The 24,032-nt window shown below is 42.1% G+C and overlaps 1 protein-coding gene across 4 annotated transcripts; it reads left to right on the forward strand.

Moving 5' to 3' along the window:
• Window positions 1-523: 523 nt before the first annotated feature.
• cep170ba (centrosomal protein 170Ba) lies at window positions 524-23,985 on the forward strand. 4 transcript variants are annotated; one of them, XM_050061427.1, is made up of 19 exons: window positions 524-701; window positions 2,540-2,677; window positions 5,247-5,336; window positions 6,131-6,209; window positions 6,930-6,988; window positions 8,978-9,128; window positions 12,449-12,577; window positions 14,323-14,817; window positions 14,897-15,825; window positions 16,647-16,766; window positions 17,196-17,334; window positions 17,454-19,082; window positions 20,016-20,157; window positions 20,392-20,524; window positions 20,703-20,837; window positions 20,930-21,018; window positions 21,465-21,558; window positions 21,647-21,698; window positions 21,804-23,985. In XM_050061427.1, the coding sequence occupies exons 2-19, from the start codon at window positions 2,573-2,575 to the stop codon at window positions 22,025-22,027; spliced, it is 4,794 nt and encodes a 1,597-aa protein (XP_049917384.1). In that variant the 5' UTR covers window positions 524-701; window positions 2,540-2,572; the 3' UTR covers window positions 22,028-23,985. The 4 variants fall into 4 exon arrangements, with proteins under 4 accessions (XP_049917384.1, XP_049917383.1, XP_049917385.1 ...); XM_050061426.1 differs by having other exon boundaries at window positions 19,911-20,157; window positions 21,804-23,984; XM_050061428.1 differs by lacking the exon at window positions 16,647-16,766 and having other exon boundaries at window positions 19,911-20,157; window positions 21,804-23,984.
• The last annotated feature ends 47 nt before the right edge of the window (window positions 23,986-24,032 follow it).

Raw genomic sequence — 24,032 nt, forward strand, 5'->3', positions numbered from 1 at the left:
CTAGTAAAATAATATATAGAATATAACACTCTGTAAAGGCCTGTAATGCATGAGAGCTTACTAAGCTACATTTGGTTCAGGGTACATTATTTCTTCATTTATTTTTTTTACCAAAGTAAAGAAAAAGTTATTATTATTTTTACAGTGTGGCATTGCTACTTTTACTTCAGTAAAGGACAAGGATATATATATATAGGCCTGCTTATTCCATTACTGTCTACACACATATGCCACAAATGCCCCAAACAAAACAAAACCCCATAATTATTATATTTTTCTGTTTTTATTACACTAAATATGATTTATAATTATTGTAATGAATAATACTAATATTAATTATGCTAAATATTGATGTTTTATCTATGCTACTAGAGGGCGTTGCTATCTTTTTCCTATCACCCTGAGTATTTGTGCACCCGGAAAACATACAGAGTGAGAGCTCTTACCTCCCTCCACCTCTGTGCTCAAACTCGTAAAGCGTTTGATGGACTTGTCAAGCTACGTCACCGTGTCGGCAGAAGAGGCGTTGGAGGAGAGTTTCGCCCGGTTGTCATTCCCAGAGGAAGAAGAGGGTGTGATCGAAATTTACCTGTCCAGTCCTACCTGGTGCTCCTGTAGTACATGTCGGCCGTCGAATTTCATCTGCCGTACGACGTTAAACACTGGCTTCACTCAGGAGTAAGACGGAGAAGGCATTAAAGGTACGTCCCTGTTGGGAGAAATCATTGGAAAAAACTTGTTTCGGTGTGGCCGGAGGCTCAGTAACGTTAGCTAAACAACCGCACTGTCAGCGACAAACACTCCGCCGTGTAATGTCACAGAATATCACAGCTGACTGATAATAAACAGTTTGTAATATAAGCTATAAACACTATTTCTGACTAATATTTATCTGGCAGTAATGTTCAGTTAGCCAAGGTTACAGGAAGTAAAAACCTGAGCACTGGACGTTGAAGTTGTTAGCTAACGTTACCTTACAGTCAGTGAACGTTACACAGAGGCGCCACTTTGCAACAGGTTACTCAGCACGGGTCATTAAACACTGTTTTAAAGGACTTTATACCTGCTGGGTAATGGTGACATCAAATTAAAATAGCTACAGAGGTTTTAGGAATTTTGTTGGTATAAATTCCTTATTGACATGACTTCAATAACTACCTATTATGCTTTTCATTAAGTCCAGAAGCACATTACACCACACATGGTCCCTATGTGGAATAATAGAAGTACATTATTTAAAAGAAAATCTTTTTATTACAGAGAATGGATGGAGAGATGTATCTAGTACATTATTCATTTATTAGATGGTCATGGAGACATTTTAACATATACTTTAGTGACAAAAATACAATTTTTTTCTATTGACAGGCAACATAACACAGTATTTAAGGCAATTCCACAAGCAATAGTTAAATTAATCAGAGGTTAGCTGATTTATTCTGCAGCTATTCCACAAAAGCCTTCATTAGTTATAGATGGATGTAGTTTATTAGATAAAAATGCAATATTAATGTAAGGAACGTTCACACTCCAATTTGTTTGCGATCATCTTTTGAAGTGAAGACATATGCTCCAAGAATACAGTAGTAATTTGACTGTTAAAATAATAGCTGAACACCTACTTTTTCTAGTTTCACCTAAGGCTAAAGAAGTTCGCTTTGACATAATGAATGAGCTTTATACATGTAATGACTTCTTACACCAAAGGTTTAATTTAGATTTGAATATTTGTACTTTATGTTACTCAGACGTTGAAACCTTAGGACATCTTCTCGCTTCTTTTAATTTCACTAGGACATTGTGATAAAAATGTAAAGGTTGGTGTCCAGCTGGAGGACATGAAAGCAGAGTTTGGGATTAACAGTTATTTGGCAAAATATTTTATTCACAAATGTCTTTTTTTTTTTTAACTAGCCCAATATTTCCTACTTTTTTAAATGATTTAATTCTATACCAAAATATGTAAAAAGGCCCTGTGCCTCTGTGAATATTCATATACTTTAATTCCTGAATGACTACTTGCATTTTTTTTTGTTTGTCTTTCATTATCATTTATGTCTGTCTTACAGTTCGCTCAGTTATATTTACACTGTAATCTGTATTCAGATGTCTCTAACTGCGTTAAAAAAACCCTGCTGAATGTTTATTTAATAACATGTGTGAGGTGTGTTAATATAATGAATATCGTCTGTTGACACATGGAAACCTGTCTGTCTGTCTCTCTGCCTGACTGACTCACTAACACACAAAATATGTTCACAAAGGTTATTTAATTGCACTAATCGCAATAGTAACACAGCCAGACTGGAATCCGTTGGATAAACAGGTCTAACTCAGGTGACATGATAACTTCCTCTCTGTAATCTCTACACTAAAGAAGGTTTCACAACAGCAGCTTTTTTAGGACATTGTTCAGGGACACAGGTATTGAATTTTGTTCACGCCTCCTGCACGTCATTCATTAAACCCTCAGGTTTTGTTGACTTAAATGTCGTCAGTTTGTCTTTTGAATGTTTTTTAATTTGTTGTTTTATTCCAGGATGCGAAGAGGATCCTGACTCGCGGCCCCAACATGAGTGTGACATCATGGTTCCTGGTCAGCAGCTCTGGCACACGCCACCGGTTGCCACGGGAGATGATCTTTGTTGGCAGGGATGACTGCGAGCTAATGCTGCAGGTGTGTGTGTGACTGTGTGTTTAAGCGCATGAGTGAAAGGCAGTGGGGAGAAGTTTGTGTTGACACGGCAAACACCAGCAGAGTGTCGTATGAACCCTGGAACTGGTCCTCACTGTAATCTGTCAAAATTATTACTCTTCGCTGATGTCTGACAGCACAGCTCGTCACAGAAATATGTGAAACACCAGTGGGAGGCTCCCTGCATGCTTCGTGTGTGTGCATTTCTGAGTGTGTATCCTGGTGACAGTGCCTCCACACAAAGTTGCCCCTGACAGTCTTTGAAACAATGAGTTAAAACGCAGCTAAAGCATTCCACTGTGTTGTTTTTCCGTGCAGCGTCTGTTATAAACACAATTTCTTTGTGGGTTTTGTATAATGCTCTCCCTCCCATTTTCTCCTCACTCTGCATTTAGACCAAAGAGGAATGTTGCCTTAGAAGCAGTTGTTTGTACTTTCCTTAGTCAGTGCGTTACGCTCAGAAAAAGCCCTGCCAACCACAGACGTCGGTTAGATTGAAAAGTTGCTCATGTCCACATTTAGGCGTTGCCGGAGAAAAAAACCTCAGCTTCTCCCAGTCTGAAATGATGCAGACTTTTCTGGTGCCCTGCTTAAGCGCTCAGGACTGCTTCCTGACTTGGCACCGAGTCAGTTTCTGCTCTAAATCGTCTTTAATCTATTTTCTACTCTGTGTTTATAGCTCAATGCATTTTTTCCTTTGAAACCACAGTTGAGTGAGTGTAACGTGAGAATCCTGTTTGGCGTGAAAGGCAGAGATTGAGTGGAGGTAAAGTCATATCACATAGCATAGCCAAGGGCAACGACTTGAATGTATGGACTCTCCATGACAACTGGTGTCTGATCAATGTCTGTATTTCCATAACCAGTAATTACACCATATGCCTCCCACAAAAGTAGTGACTGCATTTTGTCTAGTTCAGTGGTGTAGTATTTGTTTCCTAGTGACAGAGCAAACATTTCTCTGTGACAGCAGAGGCAGAGAGTGAAACTGAGGGTCAGCAAATTAGGAATGTGGAATTATTAGTGCTGCTGCACAGTTAACTTAATAAAGCAGGTAAACTGATAAACGCATACATACTGATATGCTGCACAGTATTTACAAGGAACTATTTGGAAGTCCACTGAGTGAAACACAGACCACACATGTAGCCTCTGAACGCTGTTTATCCCAGTCAGGATGGTTACTCGGATGGTGGTGATTTTGCAAATGAATCTGGCAGTCACCTTCAATCTTTGTTATTTTCATGATGAGGAGGCCCAGGGTGCCTAATGAGCAGAGAAGACAGAGTGAGTCAGTGTGAATCACTCGCACAGTTTGAGCATAATTGATAGAAGTAAGCACATTTTTCCTCCAGTGAGAGGCAGGTACACAATGTGCACATGAGCTGAGCTACTTAATGTCCTGCAATTTATAAAGCTTGTTTGTAGAGTGTGCAGGGGAAGTTATCTGACTTTGCTCAAATATTAAGTTTTCACCCACTCATTCCTAGTTTCCATGTAGCTCTGTGTACACATGCAAGTCAACCGGAAGTCCATTCATTCCCATGAGAGCCTTTGTGTGTTTGCAAAACTCCTGTTTGAGTTTGTTTTTTTGGTCTGGAATTTGCCTTAAGTGCGTTGATAAGATTGAACTTTTGAGGCCGATTTCAGCCGACTGTATGCACTCTGCCACCAAGAAGTTTGCATAAAAAACAAATTAGCTAACAGCTATACGATGGCACATTTAGCTAGCTAACATTGGTAGCATGCTAACTGTGTAACATACAGAGTGTATGCTTAGTGGATCATAACTTTTAACAAAATATTTCACAAAACTGGCCACACCCCTGACTTCAGCTCTTATTTATCGCCATGTTTATCCGTAAAGAGAGGTGCATTTCCCTGTATTGAACACTAGGGGCACACTCTGTATACCATACGTAAATGTGGGCACAAAACAAAACTGGAATCGGAGTCGCAGGTCCTAATTTAGGATCATAACGTAGGAATGATAATGATGAAATACAGTGACTTTCTTTATGGATTAATCTACAAATTTATTGCTCAAGTAAGGGTTTATAATAAGAAGAACTTTATTTGTATGGCACCTTTTGAAACCAGAGTTTACAAAGTGCTTTGATAGACAACGCAATAGCCAGATACTCAGACAGCAACATCACAAGACGGCCAAACAGTTAGGCCAAACTAAAGCGAGACATAATTGAAGATAAATTTAAGATAAAGTTAAAACAAGAAGACAAAAGAAACAGAAAATATCAATATAAATAAATAGAAATAAAAACACAAGTCACAAAATCTATTGACAACAAATAGGGAGCCAGCAGGGAGAGGATTGGGGTGATGCTGTCTGTTAAACCAGTAAGAGGCATAGCATTAAGTCCATGGAATGTTAAAAAGAAAGGCTGTGCAGTTTCTTATAACTCAAGGTGATGTCTCTTAGATGAAAGTAGTCAATTCCTACATTAGAGAAACAGAAGATGCTTTGGGTTTTGTCTTGTGGATCCAGTAACCGTCTCAGCTCTAATGACTTTTTGCTTTACTTTCGTTGCAGTCCCGCAGTGTGGACAAACAGCATGCTGTTATCAACTACGATGAAAACAGAGACGAGCACATGGTGAAGGACCTGGGCAGCTTGAACGGGGTGAGTGAGTCCATCTCTAGCATCAGGCTACCTGTCCACGACAATTCCCAGAGCACAAAATACCTCTGTGTGTTTGTGTGTGCCAGAGACGGGGGACGGTTGGTAGGACAGTGATAATCAGGAGACTGGATTTTCCTGCTGGCTTGGCCCTTCTTTTTTCCCCTGGTCTTTCTGGCCCCCCCCTCCTCCCTTCACCGCTCTGTTGCCACTTCACTGCACCATTATCCCAATGAAATCCAGAGTTGAGCAGTGGGAGAAACCGTTCATTGTTCTCAGAGAGTGTTTCTTTTGGCCTTGGTAACTGCAGCCAAACTAATCAGAGCAGAACAGCGCACAGACCTGTAACTGAAATCCAACAAGGCTGAGTTTTCCCTCAATTCAATCGTTTAGTCTGTAGAGGACGAGATCTACTCCTCCATTCTCTCCTCTGCACACTCACTGCATTATTTTTCTCCACACTTCATGATCTGATGTCTCACCAGTTGTTAGTTTAGGCAGATGATAACCTAATTGATAAGCAAACTAAGCACTTTTGCATGTCGTTAGTTACCTCCACCTGGCCATTAAGCATTCTACAAAAGCCGAGACAGCCATTGCATAACGACATAATCTCATCAGAGTTTTAATGTGCTGGTGGATTAACTTTCAATGGGAAAAGGGCCAGTTGCAAAGCACCTTACGGTACCTTTGTGCGTGCCACAAGGAATTAGAGAGCTGGTCACCTGTGGGTCAACACGTTTACTTCATTAATGACCAGTGAACGTTATTTGATGCTATTTTTCTTGACTGTGCAGACGTTTGTGAACGACCTTAGGATCCCAGACCAGACGTACATCACCCTCAAGCTGTCTGATGTCATCCGCTTTGGCTATGATATCCTTTTTTTCTATATTGCATATACACACAAATTTTTAACTTTGATTGGATCTGTGTGATTCATGTAATGACTTTCTGTGTTTCAGCTGGAGCAGTTTAACTCAGTGATTAGCAGCCCACACTGAAATGAGCCAGTGGTCGGCAGCTGTGCCTTTCACAAATTTCTTACATTTTATTTTCCCTCTGCGGTCTCTAGCTACTTCGGCATGTTAATCCCCTGTGGGTTTTCAGTCAGGGGTTTTAGATTATGGTCAACTGTGCGCAGAAAATCTGCACCCTTTGACCCGCAGAGCAGAAACCTCATAGATAACATTGGGAAAGTTGTTAAGAGTACAGAGACATCTGTACTGTTATTGTGGCATGTGATGTTGAGTGTTTCAAGGAGTGGGTCGCTGAAGATATGAGATTGTTCAAGTTGCAACAGGTCTGTACTGCTTATCTGTTTTCCTCCATCTTGTAAGCAGTAGAAAGAGTACTATTGACCTCCTTAGGGGACAAGGTAAAAGCTAGGCATGAATGGAAATACAGTAAAAGAATGCTAACTGCACATGTGCCGTACTTACAGTAGCATATTTCCATCCTCAGTCCCTGTGCCAACACACATCTTACTGGAGATGTGTCCCTGAGCCAGACACTAAACTGTGAATATATTAACAGACATATTGTCTTGTTTTACAATAATGTAGGTATGTTTTTGTCCCTTAACTCCTCCTGCACATGCTCATGTGTATATCCTGGAGAAGAGTCAACACAAGGTCCCAGAGGAAGCTCTTAAAGTAAGTAACATTGACAACATGTGCTTTTTCTTTTTCCTTAAGCTAGCAGCGCTGAAATACTTTCAAGGGGAAATGCTTTTCATAGATCTGTGTTGATAATGATAAAGCAGAGTGAGGCTTGTCATGGAAGTCATGTTGTCGACTTATTAAGGTTAAAAAAATGATAGAGATCATGTCTATATATGGAACAATATTAGCCTTGTGTTTAGATGTGTTTGTTTAAATAAGACCTTCACCAACATTTTTTCCAGCCAACATGATGCCAGAATGAACAGCAGGGTTTGGAAGTATATCATCTGTTAAGTAGAGCTGCAACGATTAGTCGACTAATCGATGACTAATCGACTATTAAAATAATCGGTGACTATTTTAGTTGTCGACTGATCGGTTTGAGTCATTTTTCATAGAAAAGTAGTATAGAAGTACCCCACAATACACTTATTGCAGCTTCTTATGTTCAAATATTGGCAGCTTTACACACTCTCCCATGATGATGAACTAAAACCCTTTGGCGTAAGTACAAGACAAGACATTAGATGACATCATTTTGTAGTTTGGGAGGGACAGACCGACATTTTTTAACATTTTAACAGAATTTTCGCTAAAATGATTAGTCGACTAATCGAAGAAATAAGATTAGTCAACAATGAAAATAATCGTTATTTGCAGCCTTACTGTTAAGGAATAACTCTTTACACCCCTGAACTAAATGTTAAGTATTTATTTAAGTGCAGTTTTTGTTAACAAAGCCAGAAGAGTCAATTTTATTTATGGTTTAAAACTACTAAAAAAAAAATTATTTATTTATTTATTTTTTTCAGATTTCAGTTTCAGTGTCTAAATATTCTTAAGAATTCAAAGTTAATGGTCTTTGAAAGGGTGTACTTACATTATTATTCTATTATACTATCATTACATTAGTAATACAACATGGTCTTGAAATGATAATTTTACTTATCTTAATTATTATATCATTCACCAAAAGTAGTTATCTTGATGGGTCTACGCGGAGTGCTCTTCTATTTTTATTATCAGTTAGTCTTTTAGTAATTTTTTCCATTATCACTTAGCCGTTAAAATGTCAGAAACGATCACAAACTAACAGACTGAACTACACAATATGCAGCTTTTCCGTTAGAGGCGTGAAACGTGACGTAATGTGCGGTCAGGTTCCTGTGCCAACAGTTCAGTCATCTTGATGAGCTCAGAAACAAAGAGGATAACTGGTGTCGGAGTGTTGGAACGGGACTTGTTTACTACCCAATTACAGTATCTTTGATTACTGTAATTATCCCTGCACTGTCACCTGTTTAACCCTTCCACGTGCACGCTTTAGTCTTCACCTTGAAGAGCATAACCCAGCTAAATGTCGGATTGAGCTGGAGATGGAAGGGCACGATATCAGATTATCACTAGCTGACGAGTGTGGCTAGAAGAGTTCACGATAACGATATTATCTTGATATCTATAGGAAATTTTTAAAAAAAGAAAAAAAAGGTAAATAATGCTATCAGTCAAATTCATCCTCTGTCATCTATAATGTATTTTTTTCCCAGCAAATTAATTACACTTAAAATATGAGTGTGGAGAGGCGGAGAGTCAGCAGCCATAAATGTAGAAAATCAAAATGGATAGTGGAAAGGCAGCCAGATGTCACTGGGTAAGGGAGACAAAGCAAGAACAGAAAGAAACAGAAATGATTAAGAGCCATTGGCTTATTTACACAATATTATTACGTGCTTATTAATAACATAATATCAGTAGTTCATTTTTGAAATATCACCGTTATCATCAATACCAGTATATCCAAATGACAGATGTGAATGTGTAGTATTCATTGTTAACAGTGAGAAATAGGAGCCTACACTGAGCAGAAGTCCCTGGTGGATATTCTTCTTTACACTGTGTATGTCTGAGGACGCTTACATCTGTACTGATTGTTGGCAGAAGGTTTCTCACATCCTGCTTCCCTCCTGTCTCTTTGTGCAGCATGAGAAGTACACCAGCCAGTTGCAGCTTAGTATAAAAGCCCTGCAGGCCAAGGCGAAGGAAAAACAGCAGCTCCAGAGCTCAGAGAAGAGCAAAAGCTCTGCTCTCAAACTGCAGGACAGAGCTGAGCGGAAAGCCCAGTCTCTCACAGGTAAACAGCTCTGTCAACACACACTCCATCACAGCAAATATTAGCAGGAAGGCAGCTGGGTTTATGAATACAGAAGTAGGTTAATGTTCCTTGTTGCCTGAGAGGAACTGTTCTGACTGAAGTGGATTTGAATACCATGTTGCACACAAGCGAGGAAGAGGAAGTCTTTGTGTCTCCATGTGCTACATGACTTTGCCTGTAGATCCCTTGATAAGGCGGTTGTGGTATCTTTTATTAAGAGCTTCTCAGGGTTGGGATTAGGCTGCCATGTGAGCTGAGAGGCTGATGCTACAATCCCACGGTGTCAGGATAGATCTTGACTTCCCAGAGTTGGCAGAATGAGTATACATGAGTTAGTGCTTGCCAGACAAGTGGAGGGGTTAAGAGTTAAGGACAAGCAGCCTTATCTCTCCCAGCCATGCCTGACCGCTGACAAGAGGTGGGGTGCTGCCAAACACACCGATTATGGTTCAACACGTGCCGGAGAAGACTTAAAAAGGTGCGCAGGTTTTTTGTGGTGCCAAGTTGGCACTTCTATCCATGTAGCTGGAGTTGGATTTGTTGCTGCTTGTTCTTCCAGTTGCCGTCCTGCCCTCTCTGCCCTGAGCTGTGCTGAGTAAATCCTGTTGTACAGTACAGGCAGCCGTGGAACAGTCAGAGAATTGTTAGTTTAAGAGAAGCACTTTGTGAATGAAGCTCATTCACACCGACAAAACCTATTCCAGCTGCTGTTGATTTAGCAATTCTCGTACTTTCTGCTCCATAATCGCCCCTGTGAGCTCAGAGGGAAAACTACAACTGGTGCTTAAAATAGGACTTTTCCAGCACTAGGCTCGTGTCCCACAGAGTGCCCTACAAATAAGTCATTGAACTGCACAACTTTGGGAAACATTTAGTAAGCTTTGTAAGGAGTCTGACACTAGGATGAGAGTGTGGTTGTATCTCCTGCAGCTATGAGCTAACCACAGCGGTCCTGTGATCATGTGACTGCAAACTCTTTGCTGATACTCACCAAAGCTGTGTTTACGAGGGGCCATGCAGTCACTGGCTGCAGTGTGACAGGAGCTTTGCCCTGTGTTGGTGTGACCCAGTCCACCAATGAGATAACAAAACTGCCCCCCTCTGTCTCGCTAAATGCACAGTCACAACAAGATAAGGATAAAATTCCATAGTATGGTACATAAAACAGAGGTGCGTTTGTTACACACTATTTTCCTCACAGTGAGAAATGAGAAGTCCTGCATTAAGCTGCACAACCAGACCCAGCCTGCATATCTCTGTTGACCTCATGCAAATAATTCTCCTCAGCTGAATTTGTTTGACTGGGGACCTTGATATAATGCGTTTATTGAAAATTCTGTATTACATGTTTCATTTTTTGTGTACTGTTCTGTTAGTTATAGTCCTGCGAGAGCTGCCTGTGTCTTTTTTTTCTGTGTGCTCTTGCTTGTTTTTCCCTGCAGCTGTACAGGATGTGGAGTGTGTCCAATCCTCCAGCTGTCTGCAGGGCAGGACACTTCACTTGTACAGTGTGTGTGACTCAGTCAGTCCTACTTTACTGTGCCAGGACCCGAGGCTAGGGCATGGAAATGGATAGTTCACATCTACCCTGTTACTGTACACATCAGCACTACATAATTAAAAATGTTCTAATGCTCAATCCCTTTTCTATCCAATGACTCATGTAGTGATTTAGTATGTTATATTGAGATGACTCCCAAAAAATAACTTAGACAAATTCTCCAGCTAATGTGACAGCTGATAAATTTTTTAAAAATAAAATGAAATAAATAAATAAATAAATTTGAAAAAATATATAAATAAATATTAAATATAATATATAATTATAATATAATAATAAAAAATAAAATAAATTTGTTTAACTGGGCTAATTTAAATTATTAGGTTCTTTCATTTTTTTTATAGTTTTGATTGGACATACTGTACATACACCATACATACTGTTAAACAATAACCCAACAGTGACACTGTACACAAATACAAAATTAAACAAAACACAAGAAATGTCCGGGAAAGGTTAGTGGGTGCAATAAAAAATATATACAATAAAGTTCATTCATGAACCATTTTCCCTATATAATAGCTTATAAAAATCCAGGGTCCATCATCTCCATGGTCATATTCATAAAGAGCTGAAGCTGCCCGTTCCATTGATAATATAACCATAAAGTCTGTTAACCAGTTATCTGTATTAAAACAATTTGATTTGTGTGATTTCCAATTCATCATGATGATACATTTAACCGACATAAAAGCTAGAGCAATAATGCGGTGTTTAAGCTTAGACTGTATATTTCCTATCCTTGTGCCTTAGAGGCTGACAAAGTTATTTGCAAATTGAAACTTTAAATGAGGCCACATATTCAGGACAAGTATTGAATATGATTTTTGCAAATTTAACTTTTATTGGTTAGGTTATTCTGGGTCTGCTTTCTAACCATTTCTGCTTCTCATGTCCCTAAAATCTGTGCTGCGCTCAGTCCGTTTTAGTTGTGACACTCACTCATGTTTTCTTTAGCTAAAAGAAGAGGATTGGGTAAGGGGAAAGGAATTAGTAGCATGCCACTCGGCCGCTCTCATCGCTGTGTTGATGTCTTATTGTGTGTGTCCAAGGCAACAGTGGTGAAGTGCTGTTGATGCTTAGAATTGTGAAGCCTCCACACTAATATCCAGAGAGCTTGCTTAGCCTATGTATCAGGCCAACAAGCAGCATGCAGATTATCTGATTAGTGCCATATAGGCTGGCCGGCATGTTTGGACCGGCAAGCCAGTGGCTAAACACCAGTTTAGAGACAGCATCAGGGAAATAACCCTCATCCCCTCATTATTTACAGAGGTCAATGTGCAAACAATGAGTCTAAGCATTTACGCGATGCCTCACTTTAGATGCAGTCATTATCCTATATATTTTATTATATATTTTTGTCTATGAAGATTAGGATTAGCTTCGCCCCGATTTGCATGAGACGGATTATGTTTTGGTGGTTTGCGTGATACAGTTTGTATCACAGTTGAACCCTCACTTCTCTCTGTGTTTGTCTGAGAATGTGTGGGAATGTGTAAAAAGCCCAAAGGCTAAGGGTATTGTAACACTATGTCCTATGTGTGAGCTACAGTGATGTGTGATGTTTTGTTTTGAGACTAAACTCAGACATAATTTTATCATATGACTATCATATATTGCTTTATACAAACAAGAGGCTGTATAAATTTAGTGTTTTGTTTGGCTCTTTCTTGCCCGAGTTCATCCATGTGCCTGATGTTGTGTGTTTGTCTGTATTTGTGTGTTTGTCTCTTAGCTGCCACAGATTCTCCGATATCCAAGCCTACTCCTCTCTATGGCCAACCGTCCTGGTGGGGGGAGGATGAGGACTCAGCCAACAAAAATAAGAACAGAGGTGGAAGATCGCCAGAACAGGAGTCTCCAGGTCTTGTATTTTTTACTAACAAGTGTACAAACCACAGACTTCATTGGAGTGTTTATACTGAAGTGCTTATATCTTTCAAGCAGAAGGTTATTACAGAATTTATTGCACTTTAATTGCATTGGATCCTCCCACATCTGTAAAGTCGATCCTAATTTGTTGTGACATGTTTTTCTGTGGCACTGCTATCTGATGCCCTTTGTGGGTCACTGAGAGATAGATGGTGAGAAGCCCAAGGCAGGTCTCTGGCCGCCAGTTGTGAAGTGTTAGCCAGGCCACACCGTGCCAGGCCAGCGGGCAATGCCTGTCTGCCTCGTGATGGATTATGACCCTCTAAGCTTTTGGAGAAGGGGAGGAAGGGTGATTGTTTGCCTCATGGTGCCCAGGCTGAAACAGATTATTCCCGCTCAGCTACCCTCCGCTGGACTCTGAGCTCCTAAAGTGATATTTGGCCACATCCAACTGGCACCCAAAGACCAACTGGCAGATTTGTTTTCTCAGCCTAACTGCTGGAATCTTTGTGTTATTTGTGGCTGCTACTTTCAGAGATTGTGCCGCAGTGATATCCCAATCATCTAAACCAGTTTCTATAGCTTTATGTTAGGGATGAAATTCAAGGCCGATGTTGATACAGAATACTGATGTTTAAAGTAACAATTTGGCCGACACCAATACAGATGTTTTTTCTTGTTGTTTATCTTTTTGTTGTTCTTGATTCCCCTTTTGTGCCCGGAAAACAAAGGAATCTTCTCTTTTTAATGTAGCCTTCCTACACATAAAACATTTAAAAAAAAAACTGCTTTAAATTCCGTGTTATTATACGTAATATATCAGAATTCCCTCTCTAAAATGTATTTTATATTGCTGTAAAACATCAACACATTTCTCCTTCAAGCAACTGTATTTATTCAAGTTTCTCAGCCAAAATCAAATTTCACAAGACTACATTTACAGACATTACGATAACGTTATAATTAACCTTAGCTGAATAATCATTTTTACTGAATACAGCTTGAACGCATCATAATGTCACTTAATTTAATCTCTGTTAGCTGTTACTTCTGACCACTGGCTGCTAACGGCTAACATTGACTAGCTTTCCTCCTGCCATATTGAACACAGATTTGTTGTTCACAATGTAGCATTCGTGCGTCGATGCTGAGTTTTCTGCGTCCTTTTGTCCCGAAAGAATCCTGGAGAATATCTTTTGTTTGTCCAAAACATGTTTTCTATTGTCCCCGGGAAGACGGGACATCATTATGTTTATGGTTATGTTTATTTTATTTAAGAAGGGACAGTGCACATAAATTAACATGATCACTTAAGTCACGTAAATGTGCCAGATTTAGCCATACAGGCTAATTTTCATCTGCAGTCCCTGGCACCCAATTAGTCTTGAGCCCTGCTGTTTAGCCTGCCTGAAACTGATGTGACACAACATAAAAACATTTGCTAGTACCATCAGCGAATGTCGTTTTGTTTGCATCATCTCATTTGCTGATAGGCCGATGGCATTCAACAAGGTGGATATCGACTGATACAGATGTTCGGCAGATAAATCTGTGATTCCCTTGTGTACCTTTTTGAAGTTTGAGTTTCTTAAACTATTTTCAAGCTATTATTAACCAATTGTTTCTGTTATTAATGCCAAAATAATATTCTTTCTGTAGTTATTTAATTACTCAGTGGAATACACTATGTAGAACCATGACTAATGCTTTCCTCTCACCACTCTTCATTGCCAACAGAGCCTTCCAAAGACCTGTCCAGATATGAGGTCAACGGTTCTCTGTCAGACAGTCAGGCAAAGTCCATCCTTTCCTACCGCCGGGAGCCCAGCTACTTTGAGATCCCAACAAAAGAATTACAACAGCGACCCGCCAAGAAACTTGAGTCACAGGTTCATGAGGTTCCCACAAAGGACACTCCAGATCCCACTGAGGGTGTCTCTTCCGGGCCCACACCTCCTGTGGTCCAAAGCCACGCCTCCTTCACCATCGAATTTGATGAATGCACGCCAGGTAAAATGAAGATCAAGGACCATGTGACCAAGTTTTCTTTCCGCCAGATGAACAAGCAGTCTTCCACAGAGCTTGTTACCACACCTACAGAGGTGATGTCAGCGGAGAGCAAAGTTGCTGATTGGCTGGTCCAGAGCAATGCTACCATGATGAGGAGGAGGTCACAGGCCGAAGACTTGTATAGCACAAACAGCGACCCATCACTCCTGAAGATCACCAAGGGTGAGTCACTTATACAAAATCTGTTTAATTTTACCAGTGCTGATTGCAATTATGTGCTAACTTGTCTTTCCATCATCAGCAAACCAGCGTGAAGATGGCACTCACAGTGACTCAGGGGATCCTGCAATCAATGGAAGTGATTTCCTCCAATCAGAATCTCAGATTGGGTCCCAGGAGTCTCCACAACCCCTGAGAGCCTCCCCACCACAACGCTTCACCTCCCCTGACTCCGAGGAGCCCTTATCCTGCTCTCCACCGGAGCCTCAGTCCCTATCCAGTCTCGGCAAAGCTGAGCCTCACCAAGCCTTTGTCATTGAATTCTTCGATAATAACTCAAGAAAGAAGCGCTCCCAGTCCTTCACCAATAACACATCCCCACCTGAGCCCTCAGGCCTCAGGGTCCAGCTGGATAAGGTGAGGAAGAGCTCAAGCCCAACTGGGGAGAGACGAGCCCAATCTCCAGCCTCCACCACTCCCCCAACCCAGCGATACACTGTCCCCCTGAAGGGCTCTACTCCCTCAGGCTTCCAAAGAGCTGGCTCTCTACGCAGGGAGAAGACAGAGGACCGTATCAGCACCGGCTTTTCCTCTCGCTCTTCATCATCTGTGTCTGTAAGGCCCTTCAGCAGTGTGGGCAGGAGGTCCAAACTCGCCCAGGAATTCACTGCTGAATTTCTCAAACAAGCAAAGGAGTCCTCTTATGCCAGCTGGGAGAAAAATACATCTAGTGCCCCTGCAGCAGCTAAAACAGAGACAGTGGCAGTATCCCAGGCGAGTCCCCCTCCATCTCAAGCTCCCTACCAGCCACAGACTTCCTCTCCTATCCACCAGCCTGTTCCCCTCAAGGCCCCTGTGATGCCCGTGGCGTCTCAGAGTGAGGAGGTCAAGAGCCCCCATGTCGGCCCCAGGAACGAAGAGGAGGACAGTCTGAGTGACGCAGGAACTTACACTATCGAAGCGGATATTCAAGATAGAGAGCTAGAGGAGGCACGGAGCAAGATAGACCAGGCAAGTTTCTTTCTCCATTTCATTTATATGAATTCAGACCAATAATAACAACATGTTGCTTTAAGCTACATTACGCAAGAATTGGTATCTTTTCGGTTTGCCGCCCTTACAGTTTCAGAGTGGTACACCACTGTGACAAATTAAGCCTGCAGGGTTGCAATTTATACAAATTTGAGTCTGCATAGTTGTATTTATTGTGACATCAGAGATGAACAGTAACATAACAAAAAGAATGGCTGAAAGATTTAGTTCTGCCGAAACACTGCTAGCATTTTCAGCCCATATACATAGTTTGCTAAATCTTTGACTGTGACTTTCTGCATCTTGGAACATTACAAAACTCCTTGAGGCAGGGATGACACCGATAAGGTTACAGCCTACGTCGCCAGCTTTCATAAATAACATTGGCAGGGATAAACACTTTCCTTTCAGTTTGTCTTTGTTTTCTCATTATCCGTGAGACAAATCACTACAGCTTTCATCTGGACTGTATAAACAGTTTGCAAACCTGCATTATGTTGTTAGGCTTCTTGCTCAGTCACACTCCAACTGCTCACCAACATTACATGGTGTAATGACAACTTTGGGGTGAGGAGTGGGAATGAAAGAGGCGCCATTCTTCTTATTAGACGTCAGTGTGTCGTCTAAATGATAATAATTAGGTGTTAATGTTGCTTTAATCTAAATAAGTCAGCTTTGCAGTTCACCAATGTCCTCTGTCTCTTGGGAGCAAGTCCCTCCCAGAATGACAGGAAGGACATTGGCAGGTCCACTTTATTCATCCTTGCACTCATCAACTTGCACTGCTTTGTTCCTGACAGGTGTTTGGTGTTTTTGAGAGCCCTGAGCGAACCGACCTGAGTGAAGCAGAAACCTCACCAGCATTTAGGCCTGTTATTGTTGAGAGCAGAGAGCAGCATAGGCAGAGTAGCAGTGGGGAGGTGAGGCCAGCTCCAGAACAGGGACGTGTGTGGGTGTGATCAATGATTTTATTGCCAATTTCAAACATAATTAATTAACTTGTTGGGTTAGTAAGTGTTTAAATGTATAAATCAGCATGCATTGCTGTCTTGATTTGCTTTCCTGGGGTTTCTCCTGTTTTTTGGTGCATCTCACTATTGATTTGTAGATATGCGTCATCTTTCCTCACAGGTTCTGGGTTCTTAGTTGCTTTGGTTTTTCTTTCTAACTAAATATAAGGAAACAGTTGTAGTACACACTCATGAAATAGACGGTGAATTGTTTCTTGTTTGTCATATTAACTTTGTTTTCTACTAAGGAAATCTTATAATTAAAAACTGCTTTCTTCAAAATATTCCATGTACTATCTTTTTAAAGCTATTGAGTAAGTTGTATGTTATCTCATGCAGGTTCAGTCAGCAGGTGCAGTGTTACAGGGGGCTCCTAAGTGGATGTCTTGCTGGGCCAGCTTGGCAGACAGCTACACAGAATCTGGCCCTGCGTCTGGCCTCTTTGACATCTCTCCCCAGATGGAGCTGTCAGGAGGGGGTAAGCCACCTGACGAGACATGAGTCTATTTGAAATGATAATGAGACGCCCTGATGAATATGAATGATGTTCAGTTTCAGTATGTGCGGTTAATATGCATTAAAATTGTTTTGCTTCAGCACGAGGCACAATCATCCACAAGGCCACGCACAGCCGACATCACGACAGCACCGACTCTGACGGTTCAAGAGCTCGGCGCATCCTGCCCCAGGTACCGCTGGGGGAGAAGAGTGACATTCCAACTCCCAGCATTCATGTTCATTATGACCCGCATTCGACATTTGATGTAGGAGAGAGTAGCTCAGTGGCCACCCGGTCTCAGGATAGCCTTCACAGGTTGTCAGTGCAGGACGACGTGGAGCCTGACAGCCTGAGTGACGCCAGCAAGTCAGATGATGGTTCCATTATAGAGCAAAGGAGGAGACCACTGTCAGACACAGAGGAGAAGAAAAAAGAGGGAAGACTGAGACCCACAGACTCAGCCAAGCCTACAACATTCTACATTGGGTCAGAGTCCAAACCTGAACGTGGGGGCTCAAACCCCAGCACTCCCAAGACTGAAATAAAACATGTAACCAAAATGTTCTCAACAGCCACCCTTACCAAACAGAGAGGGAACCAGGACTCTGGGAAAGTCAGACCCAGTGTGTCGGCTCCTATCTTGAGCCAGACGACACGCAGTCCAGAACCCAAAGAGGGCGGTGCATCTACTTTAATCAGACAAGAGAGTTTCACCAAGGAGCGGCCAAGCAACGCCAGATTGCCCAACATCTCTAGCTTGCCTGTTCAGAGAGGCCCAGACATTGAATCATTCCAGGGAGTCTGCAATCAGGACACTCGTTCTTTCCTCAAAGAGACGGAGGATGTTCTGGCTGTTCTGGAGGCCAAACTCCAGGCAGGACAGTCGGAAAAAACACCATCTCCAATAATGGACTCTCTTTCTGCTGAGTCTGATGTGGACACCTCCAGCACAGTCAGCCAACAAAGCAATAAAACCAGGCCAAACACAGTGAGTAAAAAACCCTCTGTGAGTGGCTTCAATAGGGAGAGGTCTTCAGCCAGTATAGCTAGTCAGGACTCAAGTCGCCAGACATCAGATAAGCGGCGCACTCAAGGAGCAGACAGCAACAATAAGACTGAGATTCTCAGGAGGCCCGTTGGACTGAGACGTGGTGTTGGTAAACGTGACTCCACAGATCTAAGTGACGACCCTCAGAGCTTACCTTACTCTGATCAGGAGTCTAACAACCAAACCTGCAAAAAATACACAGTGCCGCTTCAAAAGGAGGACGGCAAGGCCTCCAGAGCGTCCCAGGCCTTGAATCGTGCCAACAGTTTATCAGCACCAAGACCCACCCGAGCGTCCATGCTCCGCCGGGCTCGCCTGGGAGAAGCTTCAGACAACGAGGGCACTGAGACAGACAGGCTGTCCCAGGAGGCAGCCAATGCCCCAGCTAAGCAACCCCAGGAAACCAAGAAACTCTCCAGGTTGGATATGCTCGCGATGCCTCGTAAGCGGACAAGCTCGTTCAACACGCCCAGCGACACGGAGGCCTCTTCCACACCACAGTGGACAGGCAGGAGCACAGGATTCTCCAACCGCAGCACAGAGTCCGGCAGCAGCTCAGTTCGAAGGGCCTCTGCTCCCATGTCGAAGCCTGGGGAAAGGCAGCAGAAGGCCCCGCTCAGCAAGGCACCAATCACTCGCGGACGGTCGAGCAGTGCCAAATATGCCAGCAGCACTGCAAGTGAGTATAATACACACACTCACACATACCTGTTCTATTGATTTTAGAACATCCTGACTTGTATAACCACTTACTGCTGTCGAACCTAGTATTGTTGGAAAAAATCCCTTGTGCCTGGATTGGAAGCATCACAAGGTCTGTTAATATACCACAGTGGTGAATTGGTTTGATAGATTAATAGCCCTCAGTTTACATACTGTATGCTTTAGGAAATAACACCTGGGTTCTGTACTTTAACATCTGTTTTTGGTAGAAGTGTTATTTGGGAGGGGAACTGACTCTGGACTTTCACTTGCATCAATAAAACTAACATTACATACTTTTGTGTTGGCACAACAACCAGCGCAAGCAGCTCTCAGTTTCCTGACCTTGAAATTTGCTCTTTGTGGTGTTTTGGTGCCGGCACACAGGTGGGAGGAGAGGAGCTGACAAGAGCATTAGTCGTTCTGTTTGTGCAAATAAAAAAGGGCCCAAATACCACAATGATTTTCCTTCATCTGCACAGTGGTTTTGTGCAGTTTATAACTCTAGCCATGTGCAATTTTTTTATGCTACATAACACAGTCTTAGCTATATGGTATTTATCTGGTACTCAGCTGCTGTGGAAATCAAGTACTCATCCATCATGATGAAATTCAGCTTCAGAAATGAGCACTTGAACAGCAACTTTTCTGTCTGTTGTTCCGGGGAGGATTTTGGTGATAACATCTAATATGCGTGGTGGTGTTTTTCTTTCCTGTATTCTTTGATGGTATCTCTTGTTCTTTTTTTGTCCGACTTCTCTGTCCTCCTCCTCCTCTGTAACTCAAACCAATTCACAACGCCAAGGCTCCAGGAGACGACAGAAAGGCTCTGACTATACGTCTACCTCAGATGAAGAGTATGACTCAAACCAGAGCACTCCTAAACACAAACGCTCCCAACCTTCCTCAGCCTCTCATAGCCCGCGCCATCAGCCTCGGCCCCAGCCGGTGGTCGCCCTGCGTCCGAAACCCTGCAGCAGAGATTCGGAGGAGGAGAACCAAGAAGGAGACGCCTTCCAAAATTGGTCCAATCACAGTTCTGAAATTGCACGGTAAGGGATTTTTTTCCCAGGTGTACATGCTGATATGACTTACAAAGGTTAAAATGGTGTGTTACTAGCATTACTAGCGCATAAGATGGTTTCACACTAGCATTTATTTATTGCACTTTCCATTAAAGGCCCTTAGGAGATCAGGGATTTAACATTTAGTGAAAATAATGTAAATATAAACATAATTCTTATTCCTGTCAGCCATCTTCCTAACACATGTTCCCTCCCTGCTAGGTTGAGTCAAGACCTGGCAAAAGACCTCGCTATCTTGGCCAGAGAGATCCATGACGTGGCAGGTGATGGTGATCCACAAAACCCTGGAGCGGAGAGCAGTGCACCTGTCTCCACTGTGACCGCTCATGAACAGGTACACCTAACGTCATTCTTAGGGCTGTTGCTGCGTAGTGTAACACACTTTTGTTGAAGGAGGAAGTATCTCTCAGAGCTTTTGTTGCAGATTATTTGCCCAGTTTAACTCATATGTCCCACTGCCCGTCTTATACCAAAACCGTAACACTAATTTCTATGGTCTGATTGTGTTGCAGCTGGTTCATCGTATTCCAGAGGCTGGATTAAACTACCAGAGAGTCCCACCGAGTTCTGCGTCTCCAAGGGAACCTGACCAGAGCACAAGTGATCATGAACAGAGCTCCAGGCAGCGAGCTCGGAGCAGAGACGAGGTCTGACACAATATGCCCCTTCCCCTCATTTTTAAGACCTTTGATAATCCTCCACTGCTAGCATCATAAAGTGTTTTGTTTTTTCTCTCCAGGTTATCGTGGACAATCTGATGCTGAACCCAGTGTCTCAGATCACCATGGCCATCAGAGAAAACACTGAGCAACTTGCTGACAAAATTAAGTAAGACGTTACTTACACATCCTTTATTCCCATGTTTAATCCAGGTTTGATTAAAAACTGTATTGATCCCGTCTGACAGCCAGACTGCACCGAGCCAGTAATCTTATTAAACTACTGAGTGGGTCAGCATACAGACTTATAGTCTAACTGACAGTATGGGAGGACTGAGATGTAATCTACTGGATAGATTAGATACAGTTTAAAAACATTGGTGTTGTGAGAGTTAGCCACAGTTTGTTGTTTTTTCCGACCTTTATTGACGGTTAAGCGTATTTTAAGCGTCTGGATTTAGTTGCCACAATCGAAAAGCTTCAGGAACATCTCTTGTCCTCAGTTTTACAGACTAAATCAACAGTGTTTTGGATGCAAACATGCCCATTGTCTCTTTTAAAGAACACTGTAAAAAGTCCACTTTTTAACAGCTGATTTTGGCATTTTGCACACAGGGTACTGTTCCAGGATAGGATGGATATCTGGGAAGAAATTGAGGCCAAGGTTAATTCTGACAATGATGTTCCTGTTGTCAAAACATCCAACAAGGTTAGTGACTTATGTTCGTTAACTTTCAAGTTAAATGTATGACAGTTTTTGATGTTCCTTTGAGCTAAGTTGAACATCTGTATTTCAGGAAATTACGTCTATCTTGAAAGAACTCCGGAGAGTTCAACGACAACTTGAGGGTGAGTTAACAATACCCTTCACAAACAATATAATACAAATGATATGATTATCTTAACAATGAAGCCAAACAATCAGCTAAAAACTTTATTTTCTTTTCCCTCCAGTCATTAACACAGTCATGGACCCCAGTGGGCAGCCTGAAGCATCCAAGGCCTCAGCCTCTACCGTCTCCTCCTCATCCGGAGCTCGATCCTCCAGAGCTCCTGCCTCTCGAGACTGGAGAACAGTCCACTCTGCCTCCAAACGTGGCGGCGGCCCGAGGCCCAGCGAGAGCGTCAGGAGAGCAGCTGTGACACCTGACGATGTCAGAGCTGGATATTTGGTCTGAAACAAACACGCAGGTTCCACCGATGCTGAACTTCTGCTGTTGCACCACAAACCCAGGTGTGGGACTGACGTGCTCACACTGAAACCAAGAGCGGGGGAAATGAGACTGTATCCACGGAACTGTAGCCTCCCATACATCCAAACATACACACTACTGCACTATGAGCACTACACACCTACACTGTGGTGTAATTCACAGTGAAGCCTGCACTTAACGCCCTTAGAGTAAGCTCAGTGGGAGGCCGACATGCAGTATGAGGTGAAGATTTAAGGAAGTACCAAAATACTTAAATGAACCTCACATCTGGCAGGCCTTAGGACAATACTTGATTCTCTGTGTTAGACGTCGACCTCTATTTGCCAATGATATGACCTGCATTGCTGATTTTAAAAGCTCATTTGTTTATTTGAAAACCAACCTGAGCATAATCATCTCAGGGAAATCTGCTAATATATAAGATTTCTGTTTAGTGACAAATCACATTTTTGAGGAAATATTAGTACATTGATTTAGTTTTTGCGTAGAAAGAACTGCAGTAACACCAGCAGATCTAAAGTGGACTGCATACTTGCATCCTCAGTAAACCCATTTCTCCCTTGTTTGCCACTTTTCCCTCGGTGGACCAGATTTATTGAAGAATGTAAAAAGTATTTATTAGGGCTCTTTTGTGAGACACTGTAACCGAGACAACGTGACTTTGGGAGGGTTAGTAGACGCTAGTGCCAGACCAATTAATGTTACATTACACAGTTGCTACCAGCCAATTTCTTGAGTATTTATTCTGTTAACATTTCCCAGTGTAGCGACTCTGCCCAGGCTCTTCTCAGTACTTGGACACTATATTTTGTCCAGCTGGAGATGAAAACCCCTCAGGAATGTGTGGTCCAACTGGTAGGAGGGACTCCAGAGGTTAGTCACCTGGCAACCACAAACTCAAGTGGCTATAAAACAAGCGTTTTTGAAGCATTCCTGGTTTCGCTACCTTCTGAAAAGTGTGTTTTTTTATTTGTATCAAACACAGCTGGAGGCTTGAAAGTAGTTTTTGTTGTGTTTGTCATGCCTGAAGAGCACAGTTAATTGAGGGCTGGCCAAAGACAATCAGAAAACGACTGACAGGAGCGAGTGTCCTTATCTATGTTTGTACTGAGCTCATCACACGACACCATATGCTTAAGAGCTATCAGAGCACTGTGGTAAGATTCGATATTTCCTCTCCGGTCACAAGTTCACTCCTGATGGGTCCTCACATGACAGGAGATGTAATGTAAATTTAGCTTGGAAGTTGACAGTTATGTGAAACTGTAAACCTGATGATTAGTGTCTGTTGTTGTGTGTGTAAATATCTAAAGATATGTGTACGTCATACCAATTACCTCTCAATCTTGTCTTTTGCACTAATGTAGTACAACATCACCCCCTCGACCTGATATGCTGCAAACTGAAAGCCGTTACCCTCCTTGCAAAACATTGTAAACATTTGATGTTGAGGTTTGAAGCAGGAGACAAGGCGACCCAGTATACCAGCGAGTTTCTGTTTCCTCTCCCCAGACCAGATTGTACACGTGATTGTAACTGGGAAGTACCTTCAAGTGCCACAGAGCTGTGTGGGACGGTGGTTGTTTACAAGCAAAAAAACTGAATGTTTGTCTGTTTCCTTCACTTGCTCAAAGTGTTGCTGCTATTCTTCTTCTATACGGGATAGTATTTCCTCTTTGCTTTACTCCATCTAAAAGCTACAGCCTGTTTAAGAGCTGAAATTTAGATCATATTTGTCAAATTGTTTCCCCTTTTTTTGATATTCAACTCATGTTTCCCCTCCTTTCACCCAGAATAATTTGGTTGTAATTGTGCTGTCTCGTTAGTCGGTATTTATGTTTGGTTATTTGTGCAATTTGTTAGATGATGATTGCAGATTTTTCAAATAAAATATGATTAGCAAATGTTTTTTGTCGGGACTTTTATTCACTGACTACCCCTTTTTTATTCCTGGGTAAATACGTGTTTG

This window comes from Epinephelus moara, chromosome 14 (genome assembly GCF_006386435.1).
Source record: "Epinephelus moara isolate mb chromosome 14, YSFRI_EMoa_1.0, whole genome shotgun sequence".
NCBI lineage: Eukaryota > Metazoa > Chordata > Actinopteri > Perciformes > Serranidae > Epinephelus > Epinephelus moara.

Coding starts and splice junctions, on each gene's coding strand:
- cep170ba (XM_050061426.1), top strand. CDS start 2,573: ATGAGTGTGACATCATGGTTCCTGGTCAGCAGCTCTGGCACACGCCAC. Junction 14,818..14,896: donor ACTCCTGAAGATCACCAAGG/GTGAGTCACTTA, acceptor TTCCATCATCAG/CAAACCAGCGTGAAGATGGC. Junction 20,158..20,391: donor CACAGTTCTGAAATTGCACG/GTAAGGGATTTT, acceptor CCTCCCTGCTAG/GTTGAGTCAAGACCTGGCAA.